At 38.1% G+C, this 13,155-nt stretch overlaps 1 protein-coding gene across 2 annotated transcripts in view; it reads right to left on the bottom strand.

Annotated features, from left to right (window-relative positions):
* clpb (ClpB family mitochondrial disaggregase) overlaps positions 1-13,155 on the bottom strand; it is a 76,908-nt gene that overhangs the window by 22,826 nt on the left and 40,927 nt on the right. For both annotated transcript variants that reach the window (XM_055895088.1, XM_055895087.1), the window contains one exon: positions 2,047-2,144. In XM_055895088.1, coding sequence (XP_055751063.1) covers positions 2,047-2,144 — 98 coding nt within the window. The remainder of the gene's footprint in view (positions 1-2,046; positions 2,145-13,155) is intronic.

Genomic DNA, 13,155 nt, shown 5'->3' with positions numbered 1-13,155 from the left:
ATGAATAGATTCACTATTTACCAGCAGCAACAACAGTAGTGGCGTAATGGTTGTCGGCCTTTACACTCGTACCGTATACAGGTTGAATATGACAGATGGTGGCACTAATAAGAGCCTAAATTGGAACACGGTATCTGACCAGTAACAAGTTCTACATGACGTCAGAACTCAGGCTCTGCACTTCACAGCGCTGTGAGGGTTTCGACTGACAGCTGTTCTGAACTTGAGCACCTTGCGCGACAAAAAAGTTGTCCCCCATTCATCTGGCTGATTGGGAAACTTTTGCAAATTTTTTGTTGTCTGAGTGAAGGGAAATGCTGTAAATGAAGGGGACTCGATGTACATTGAAAGATGAGACGTTGAGGTTTATAATACGTACCGCTTTGATGTCCTATAAGCCAAACACCCATGAGTCCAAATGTGCACTTTACAATTCCAGATCTGACTACTATGATGTAGAGTTAGGAGAACAGATTGAGACAGTCTGTGCCCCGGGACGCTCAGCAGAACACATTCACGACACCTTCTAATCCGCACCAGAATTACCATCCCTTTCTCTGAATTGCGTTGTGAAAGCCGAACACTGTAAGATGTTATTTTATAACTTAGCTGGTCACGTTGGCACCAGAACAAACGTTCACATCATGCCCACCTGACCCAGATTGGGATTTATAAACGTACCGTTTCTGGATTGTTTAAACCATAACGTTAAATCGTGTGACGGAGGGGATGCAGGGTTGTGTTCCAAACTAAACAACTACAAGTGTGCTCGCTGTAGTTCCTCAACGGCACCGAGAGGAGAGCTTAAAAGAAGGGAGAACACTCTTCTTTAAGTCATAAAAGTGCATTGAAATTGCTTAGGAACTGTGAACACTTTGGAGAGGTGTGTGTCCACTATGAGACAACAGTTAGTCCTCTCAATCAAACCTTTGTCATGTTTGTTGTTGTTGTGTTATGTTGCACCTACTCCACATGTTCCAGGAATATTCCCATCATGTTACTGATTGTATTCAGAGTATTTTCACATTTCATTTTCAACATATGTGGTGAAAAAGTTCAATGAATGTAAAATGCCTCATTAAATGAACAGTGTGTGGATTCCGTCAGGTGAACTGTTGTGTCCTCTGCTTTGGTCTAATCATTCTCCCGTGATCTTCAAACTGTTCCCTTTTAATTGCTACCATGGTTATGCATATTTATTTTTGTCAGAAACATTTCATTTTAGCCCTATCCATATGGGCCAATTTCCGAGTGTAAAGGGTTAACCTTTCAGCCCTCTCTGAAGAGCCAGGGATCAGTTTAACCACTAAAGACAATCCCTTTAACATATTGACACTACCTCATCCCTTTAAGACAAAACCACTACGGCTCAGTGATACAGACCCATAGCCCCCTCCCCTGAGCACTTGATGTTTATTAATAAGTTAAGTATTGAATATGGTGATAGCTATCCTAGCCCTTTTGTTGGCTAGGTGGAGGCCCCCCCATGTTACGATAAATCTATTGATAAGAAGTGCCTAGGGGCTTGGGGAAGTGCCTAGGGGAAGTGCCTAGGGCCTAGGGGAAGTGCCTAGGGGAAGTGCCTAGGGCCTAGGGGAAGTGCCTAGGGCCTAGGGGAAGTGCCTAGGGCCTAGGGGAAGTGCCTAGGGGCCAGGGGAAATGCCTAGGGGCCAGGGGAAATGCCTAGGGGCCAGGGGAAGTGCCTAGGGGCTAGGGGAAGTGCCTAGGGGCTAGGGGAAGTGCCTAGGGGAAGTGCCGAGGGGCTAGGGGAAGTGCCAGGGGGAAGTGCCAGGGGCTAAGGGGTTGGATTTAGGGTTGTGCATACGACTGCCTTGTCTTTAAACACACCAACACTAGTTCTGCATACCCCTTTTAACCTCCACTAGCCTGGAACAGCCTTTACACCCTCAGAGCCAATAACATCGCTCCTTTCCCTCTCACTCCCCACTGGGGGTGTCTCTGTGTGTGTGTGTGTGTGTGTGTGTGTGTGTGTGTGTGTGTGTGTGTGTGTGTGTGTGTGTGTGTGTGTGTGTGTGTGTGAGATACCTTGCCCTCCCACTCCAGCAGTAGTGCGTGTAACTCTCCCTCCTTGGCGTAGGCTCTGGCTGTGTGTCCTAAGGCATTGGTCTGCAGGGGGTTGGCACCTGCACAGAGAGAGAGAGAGAGAGAGAGAGAGGGGTTAGGGGGGGTCAAAGGTTAGGGGTCAGACTGCAGCATTTGGACCGCTCAACAGGGTAGAAAGAGGGGTCATATTTGTGATGCCTAAAATGCACATTCTGACCCCTCCACACACACATCCCTGCCTACTGCACACTCTCCTCAAACACAACAGGTGTTATATTAACATACAGCAGGTATTATATTAACACACAGCAGGTATTATATTAACAGACAGCAGGTGTTATATTAACACACAGCAGGTATTATATTAACAGACAGCAGGTATTATATTAACAGACAGCAGGTGTTATATTAACACACAGCAGGTATTATATTAACACACAGCAGGTATTATATTAACAGACAGCAGGTATTATATTAACAGACAGCAGGTGTTATATTAACATACAGCAGGTATTATATTAACACACAGCAGGTATTATATTAACAGACAGCAGGTATTATATTAACAGACAGCAGGTGTTATATTAACACACAGCAGGTATTATATTAACACACAGCAGGTATTATATTAACAGACAGCAGGTATTATATTAACAGACAGCAGGTGTTATATAAACAGACAGCAGGTATTAACACACAGCAGGTATTATATTAACAGACAGCAGGTATTAACACACAGCAGGTATTAACACACAGCAGGTATTAACACACAGCAGGTATTATATTAACACACAGCAGGTATTACATTAACACACAGCAGGTATTATATTAACACACAGCAGGTATTATATTAACACACAGCAGGTATTATATTAACACACAGCAGGTATTATATTAACACACAGCAGGTATTATATTAACACACAGCAGGTATTATATTAACACACAGCAGGTATTATATTAACAGACAGCAGGTATTATATTAACAGACAGCAGGTGTTATATAAACAGACAGCAGGTATTAACACACAGCAGGTATTATATTAACAGACAGCAGGTATTAACACACAGCAGGTATTAACACACAGCAGGTATTATATTAACACACAGCAGGTATTACATTAACACACAGCAGGTATTATATTAACACACAGCAGGTATTATATTAACATACAACAGGTATTATATTAACAGACAGCAGGTATTATATTAACACACAGCAGGTATTATATTAACACACAGCAGGTATTATATTAACAGACATTAGGTATTATATTAACAGACAGCAGGTATTATATTAACAGACAGCAGGTATTATATTAACAGACAGCAGGTGTTATATTAACAGACAGCAGGTATTATATTAACAGACAGCAGGTGTTATATTAACAGACAGCAGGTATTATATTAACAGACAGCAGGTATTATATTAACACACAGCAGGTGTTATATTAACAGACAGCAGGTATTATATTAACAGACAGCAGGTATTATATTAACAGACAGCAGGTGTTATATTAACAGACAGCAGGTATTATATTAACAGACAGCAGGTATTATATTAACACACAGCAGGTATTATATTAACACACAGCAGGTATTATATTAACAGACAGCAGGTATTATATTAACACACAGCAGGTATTATATTAACAGACAGCAGGTATTAACACACAGCAGGTATTATATTAACAGACAGCAGGTATTAACACACAGCAGGTATTATATTAACACACAGCAGGTATTATATTAACACACAGCAGGTATTATATTAACAGACAGCAGGTGTTATATTAACACACAGCAGGTATTATATTAACAGACAGCAGGTATTATATTAACAGACAGCAGGTGTTATATTAACACACAGCAGGTATTATATTAACACACAGCAGGTATTATATTAACAGACAGCAGGTATTATATTAACAGACAGCAGGTGTTATATTAACACACAGCAGGTATTATATTAACACACAGCAGGTATTATATTAACAGACAGCAGGTGTTATATTAACAGACAGCAGGTATTAATACACAGCAGGTATTATATTAACACACAGCAGGTATTATATTAACAGACAGCAGGTATTATATTAACAGACAGCAGGTGTTATATTAACACACAGCAGGTATTATATTAACACACAGCAGGTATTATATTAACAGACAGCAGGTATTATATTAACAGACAGCAGGTGTTATATAAACAGACAGCAGGTATTAACACACAGCAGGTATTATATTAACAGACAGCAGGTATTAACACACAGCAGGTATTAACACACAGCAGGTATTAACACACAGCAGGTATTATATTAACACACAGCAGGTATTACATTAACACACAGCAGGTATTATATTAACACACAGCAGGTATTATATTAACACACAGCAGGTATTATATTAACACACAGCAGGTATTATATTAACACACAGCAGGTATTATATTAACACACAGCAGGTATTATATTAACACACAGCAGGTATTATATTAACAGACAGCAGGTATTATATTAACAGACAGCAGGTGTTATATAAACAGACAGCAGGTATTAACACACAGCAGGTATTATATTAACAGACAGCAGGTATTAACACACAGCAGGTATTAACACACAGCAGGTATTATATTAACACACAGCAGGTATTACATTAACACACAGCAGGTATTATATTAACACACAGCAGGTATTATATTAACATACAACAGGTATTATATTAACAGACAGCAGGTATTATATTAACACACAGCAGGTATTATATTAACACACAGCAGGTATTATATTAACAGACATTAGGTATTATATTAACAGACAGCAGGTATTATATTAACAGACAGCAGGTATTATATTAACAGACAGCAGGTGTTATATTAACAGACAGCAGGTATTATATTAACAGACAGCAGGTGTTATATTAACAGACAGCAGGTATTATATTAACAGACAGCAGGTATTATATTAACACACAGCAGGTGTTATATTAACAGACAGCAGGTATTATATTAACAGACAGCAGGTATTATATTAACAGACAGCAGGTGTTATATTAACAGACAGCAGGTATTATATTAACAGACAGCAGGTATTATATTAACACACAGCAGGTATTATATTAACACACAGCAGGTATTATATTAACAGACAGCAGGTATTATATTAACACACAGCAGGTATTATATTAACAGACAGCAGGTATTAACACACAGCAGGTATTATATTAACAGACAGCAGGTATTAACACACAGCAGGTATTATATTAACACACAGCAGGTATTATATTAACACACAGCAGGTATTATATTAACATACAGCAGGTATTAACAGACAGCAGGTATTATATTAACAGACAGCAGGTATTATATTAACAGACAGCAGGTATTATATTAACACACAGCAGGTATTATATTAACACACAGCAGGTATTATATTAACACACAGCAGGTATTAACACACAGCACGTATTATATTAACAGACAGCAGGTATTATATTAACAGACAGCAGGTATTATATTAACACACAGCAGGTATTATATTAACAGACAGCAGGTATTATATTAACACACAGCACGTATTATATTAACAGACAGCAGGTATTATATTAACAGACAGCAGGTATTATATTAACACACAGCAGGTATTATATTAACACACAGCAGGTATTATATTAACAGACAGCAGGTATTATATTAACAGACAGCAGGTATTATATTAACACACAGCAGGTATTATATTAACAGACAGCAGGTATTATATTAACAGACAACAGGTATTATATTAACACACAGCAGGTATTAACACACAGCAGGTATTATATTAACAGACAGCAGGTATTATATTAACAGACAGCAGGTATTATATTAACACACAGCAGGTATTAACACACAGCAGGTATTAACACACAGCAGGTATTATTTTAACAGACAGCAGGTATTATATTAACACACAGCAGGTATTAACACACAACAGGTATTATATTAACAGACAGCAGGTATTATATTAACAGACAGCAGGTATTAACACACAGCAGGTATTATATTAACATACAGCAGGTATTATATTAACAGACAGCAGGTATTATATTAACACACAGCAGGTATTATAGTAACACACAGCAGGTATTAACACACAGCAGGTATTATATTAACACACAGCAGATATTATATTAACACACAGCAGGTATTATATTAACACACAGCAGGTATTAACACACAGCAGGAATTATATTAACAGACAGCAGGTATTATATTAACAGACAGCAGGTATTAACACACAACAGGTATTATATTAACAAACAGCAGGTATTATATTAACACACAGCAGATATTAACACACAGCAGGTATTATATTAAAAGACACCAGGTATTATATTAACACACAGCAGGTGTTATATTAACAGACAGCAGGTATTATATTAACAGACAGCAGGTATTAACACACAGCAGGTATTATATTAACACACAGCAGGTATTAACACACAGCAGGAATTATATTAACAAACAGCAGGTATTATATTAACAGACAGCAGGTATTAACACACAACAGGTATTATATTAACAGACAGCAGGTATTATATTAACACACAGCAGGTATTAACACACAGCAGGTATTATATTAACAGACAGCAGGTATTATATTAACACACAGCAGGTATTATATTAACACACAGCAGGTATTATATTAACAGACAGCAGGTATTATATTAACAGACAGCAGGTATTATATTAACACACAGCAGGTATTATATTAACATACAGCAGGTATTATTTTAACAGACAGCAGGTATTAACACACAGCATGTATTAACACACAGCATGTATTAACACACAGCAGGTATTATATTAACACACAGCAGGTATTATATTAACACACAGCAGGTATTAACAGACAGCAGGTATTATATTAACAGACAGCAGGTATTATATTAACAGACAGCTGGTATTATATTAACACACAGCAGGTATTATATTAACAGACAGCAGGTATTATATTAACAGACAGCAGGTATTATATTAACAGACAGCAGGTATTATATTAACACACAGCAGGTATTATATTAACACACAGCAGGTAAACACACAGCAGGTATTATATTAACAGACAGCAGGTATTATATTAACAGACAGCAGGTATTATATTAACACACAGCAGGGATTATATTAACAGACAGCAGGTATTATATTAACAGACAGCAGGTATTATATTAACAGACAGCAGGTATTATATTAACACACAGCAGGTATTAACACACAGCAGGTATTATATTAACAGACAGCAGGTATTATATTAACACACATTAGGTATTATATTAACAGACAGCAGGTATCACATTAACAGACAGCAGGTATTATATTAACAGACAGCAGGTATTATATTAACACACAGCAGGTATTATATTAACAGACAGCATGTATTAACACACAGCAGGTATTATATTAACAGACAGCAGGTATTATATTAACAGACAGCAGGTATTATATTAACACACAGCAGGTATTAACACACAGCAGGTATTATATTAACAGACAGCAGGTATTATATTAACAGACAGCATGTATTAACACACAGCAGGTATTATATTAACACACAGCAGGTATTATATTAACAGACAGCAGGTATTATATGAACAGACAGCAGGTATTATATTAACACACAGCAGGTATTAACACACAGCAGGTATTATATTAACAGACAGCAGGTATTATATTAACAGACAGCAGGTATTAACACACAACAGGTATTATATTAACAGACAGCAGGTATTATATTAACACACAGCAGGTATTATATTAACAGACAGAAGGTATTAACACACAGCAGGTATTATATTAACACACAGCAGGTATTAACACACAGCAGGTATTATATTAACAGACAGCAGGTATTATATTAACACACAGCAGGTATTAACACACAGCAGGTATTATATTAACATACAACAGGTATTACATTAACACACAGCAGGTATTATATTAACAGACAGCAGGTATTATATTAACAGACAGCAGGTATTATATTAACACACAGCAGGTATTATATTAACAGACAGCAGGTATTATATTAACATACAGCAGGTATTATATTAACAGACAGCAGGTATTAACACACAGCATGTATTAACACACAGCAGGTATTATATTAACACACAGCAGGTATTATATTAACACACAGCAGGTATTAACACACAGCATGTATTAACACACAGCAGGTATTATATTAACACACAGCAGGTATTATATTAACACACAGCAGGTATTAACACACAGCAGGTATTATATTAACACACAGCAGGTATTATATTAACAGACAGCAGGTATTATATTAACAGACAGCAGGTATTATATTAACACACAGCAGGTATTATATTAACAAACAGCAGGTATTATATTAACACACAGCAGGTATTATATTAACACACAGCAGGTATTATATTAACACACAGCAGGTATTATATTAACAGACAGCAGGTATTATATTAACAGACAGCAGGTATTATATTAACAGACAGCAGGTATTATATTAACAGAAAGCAGGTATTATATTAACACACAGCAGGTATTATATTAACAGACAGCAGGTATTATATTAACAGACAGCAGGTATTATATTAACAGACAGCAGGTATTATATTAACACACAGCAGGTATTATATTAACAGACAGCAGGTATTATATTAACATACAGCAGGTATTATATTAACAGACAGCAGGTATTAACACACAGCATGTATTAACACACAGCAGGTATTATATTAACACACAGCAGGTATTATATTAACACACAGCAGGTTTTAACACACAGCATGTATTAACACACAGCAGGTATTATATTAACACACAGCAGGTATTATATTAACACACAGCAGGTATTAACACACAGCAGGTATTATATTAACACACAGCAGGTATTAATACACAGCAGGTATTAACACACAGCAGGTATTATATTAACACACAGCAGGTATTATATTAACAGACAGCAGGTGTTATATTAACACACAGCAGGTATTATATTAACACACAGCAGGTATTATATTAACACACAGCAGGTATTATATTAACACACAGCAGGTATTATATTAACAGACAGCAGGTATTATATTAACAGACAGCAGGTATTATATTAACAGACAGCAGGTATTATATTAACAGACAGCAGGTATTATATTAACATACAGCAGGTATTATATTAACACACAGCAGGTATTAACACACAGCAGGTATTATATTAACAGACAGCAGGTATTATATTAACACACAGCAGGTATTATATTAACACACAGCAGGTATTATATTAACAGACAGCAGGTATTATATTAACAGACAGCTGGTATTATAATAACACACAGCAGGTATTATATTAACAGACAGCAGGTATTATATTAACATACAGCAGGTATTATATTAACAGACAGCAGGTATTAACACACAGCATGTATTAACACACAGCATGTATTAACACACAGCAGGTATTATATTAACACACAGCAGGTATTATATTAACACACAGCAGGTATTAACACACAGCATGTATTATATTAACAGACAGCAGGTATTATATTAACAGACAGCTGGTATTATATTAACACACAGCAGGTATTATATTAACAGACAGCAGGTATTATATTAACAGACAGCAGGTATTATATTAACACACAGCAGGTATTATATTAACACACAGCAGGTATTATATTAACACACAGCAGGTAAACACACCGCAGGTATTATATTAACAGACAGCAGGTATTATATTAGCAGACAGCAGGTATTAACACACAGCAGGTATTAACACACAGCAGGTATTATATTAACATACAACAGGTATTATATTAACAGACAGCAGGTATTATATTAACACACAGCAGGTATTATATTAACAGACAGCAGGTATTATATTAACAGACAGCAGGTATTATATTAACAGACAGCAGGTATTATATTAACACACAGCAGGTATTAACACACAGCAGGTATTATATTAACAGACAGCAGGTATTATATTAACACACATTAGGTATTATATTAACAGACAGCAGGTATCACATTAACAGACAGCAGGTATTATATTAACAGACAGCAGGTATTATATTAACACACAGCAGGTATTAACACACAGCAGGTATTATATTAACAGACAGCATGTATTAACACACAGCAGGTATTATATTAACAGACAGCAGGTATTATATTAACAGACAGCAGGTATTAACACACAGCAGGTATTAACACACAGCAGGTATTATATTAACAGACAGCAGGTATTATATTAACAGACAGCATGTATTAACACACAGCAGGTATTATATTAACACACAGCAGGTATTATATTAACAGACAGCAGGTATTATATGAACAGACAGCAGGTATTAACACACAGCAGGTATTATATTAACAGACGGCAGGTATTATATTAACACACAGCAGGTATTAACACACAGCAGGTATTATATTAACAGACAGCAGGTATTATATTAACAGACAGCAGGTATTAACACACAACAGGTATTATATTAACAGACAGCAGGTATTATATTAACACACAGCAGGTATTATATTAACAGACAGAAGGTATTAACACACAGCAGGTATTATATTAACACACAGCAGGTATTAACACACAGCAGGTATTATATTAACAGACAGCAGGTATTATATTAACACACAGCAGGTATTAACACACAGCAGGTATTATATTAACATACAACAGGTATTATATTAACACACAGCAGGTATTATATTAACACACAGCAGGTATTATATTAACAGACAGCAGGTATTATATTAACAGACAGCAGGTATTATATTAACACACAGCAGGTATTATATTAACACACAGCAGGTATTATATTAACACACAGCAGGTATTATATTGACACACAGCAGGTATTATATTAACAGACAGCAGGTATTGTATTAACACACGACAGGTCAGGAATTAACTCCACTGCCACAGCAGGAGTTCAACACAGAGTTCAACTGGCCCGTCAAGGAGAAAGAGACATGCCAGAACCCACAGCAGTAGGTTTTTACCCCTATATTACAGTAGGTTACTATATTACAGTAGGTTATTACCCCTATATTACAGTAGGTTACTATATTATATTAAAGTAGGTTACTATATTACAGTAGGTTATTATATTATATTACAGTAGGTTACTATATTACAGTAGGTTACTATATTACAGTAAGTTATTATATTATATTACAGTAGGTTACTATATTACAGTAGATTACTATATTACAGTAGGTTACTATATTATGTTACAGTAGGTTACTAACTTACAGTAGGTTACTATATTACAGTAGATTACTATATTACAGTAGGTTACTATATTATGTTACAGTAGGTTACTAACTTACAGTAGGTTACTATATTACAGTAGGTTACTATATTATAGTAGGTTACTATATTACAGTAGGTTACTACCCCTACCCCGAGCTGGGCATCTCCGGCGCGGCCCACGCTTGGATTGCGTCCTACCTGACAGGTCGCTCCTACCAGGTGGCGTGGCGAGAATCTGTCTCCGCACCACGTGCTCTCACCACTGGTGTCCCCCAGGGCTCTGTTCTAGGCCCTATCCTATTCTCGCTATACACCAAGTCACTTGGCTCTGTCATATCCTCACATGGTCTCTCCTATCATTGCTATGCAGACGACACACAATTAATCTTCTCCTTTACCCCCTCTGATAACCAGGTGGTGAATCGCATCTCTGCATGTCTGGCAGACATATCAGTGTGGATGACGGATCACCACCTCAAGCTGAACCTCGGCAAGACGGAGCTGCTCTTCCTCCCGGGGAAGGACTGCTTGTTCCATGATCTCGCCATCACGGTTGACAACTCCATTGTGTCCTCCTCCCAGAGTGCTAAGAACCTTGGCGTGATCCTGGACAACACCCTGTCGTTCTCATCTAACATCAAGGCGGTGACCCGTTCCTGTAGGTTCATGCTCTACAACATTCGCAGAGTACGACCCTGCCTCACGCAGGAAGCGGCGCAGGTCCTAATCCAGGCACTTGTCATCTCCCGTCTGGATTACTGCAACTCGCTGTTGGCTGGGCTCCCTGCCTGTGCCATTAAACCCCTACAACTCATCCAGAACGCCGCAGCCCGTCTGGTGTTCAACTTTCCCAAGTTCTCTCACGTCACCCCGCTCCTCCGCTCTCTCCACTGGCTTCCAGTTGAAGCTCGCATCCGCTACAAGACCATGGTGCTTGCCTACGGAGCTGTGAGGGGAACGGCACCTCCGTACCTTCAGGCTCTGATCAGGCCCTACACCCAAACAAGGGCACTGCGTTCATCCACCTCTGGCCTGCTCGCCTCCCTACCTCTGAGGAAGTACAGTTCCCGCTCAGCCCAGTCAAAACTGTTCGCTGCTCTGGCACCCCAATGGTGGAACAAACTCCCTCACGACGCCAGGTCAGCGGAGTCAATCACCACCTTCCGGAGACACCTGAAACCCCACCTCTTTAAGGAATACCTAGGATAGGATAAAGTAATCCTTCTAACCCCCCCCCCCCCTTAAAAGAGTTAGATGCACTATTGTAAAGTGGTTGTTCCACTGGATATCATAAGGTGAATGCACCAATTTGTAAGTCGCTCTGGATAAGAGCGTCTGCTAAATGACTTAAATGTAATGTAAATGTATATTACACACACACTAAAGGGCTGAGGTAACCTCAGGAGAGACGGCATGTGTTACAGTGTGTGTGTCAGTGATTGAGTGTGTGTGTGCGTGTGTGAGTCAATGATTGAGAGTGTGTGTGTGAGAGTGTGTGTCGGGGATTGAGAGTGTGTGTTCGGGGATTGAGAGTGTGTAATGGCAGTGTGGGGTGCCGGTGGTGTTGTCTGTAAGGGTGGTTAGCATTGCCTTATGCCCTGACCTGACCTGCACTCTTAACTCAGTGTCACACACACACACGCCTCTGTAGCGATGCCGCATGGTGTGTTTTGCGATGCTGTGTGTGTGTGTGTGTGTGTGTGTGTGTGTGTGTGTGTGTGTGTCTGTGTACCATGTGGTACATGGTCGTAATGTTGCTGTGAGCGAAGACCAGTGAGAGTAATCGCCATGGTGATTATTGATAAAA

This window comes from Salvelinus fontinalis, chromosome 33 (genome assembly GCF_029448725.1).
Source record: "Salvelinus fontinalis isolate EN_2023a chromosome 33, ASM2944872v1, whole genome shotgun sequence".
Lineage (NCBI taxonomy): Eukaryota > Metazoa > Chordata > Actinopteri > Salmoniformes > Salmonidae > Salvelinus > Salvelinus fontinalis.
This window is presented reverse-complemented; position numbering and strand designations above follow the sequence as displayed.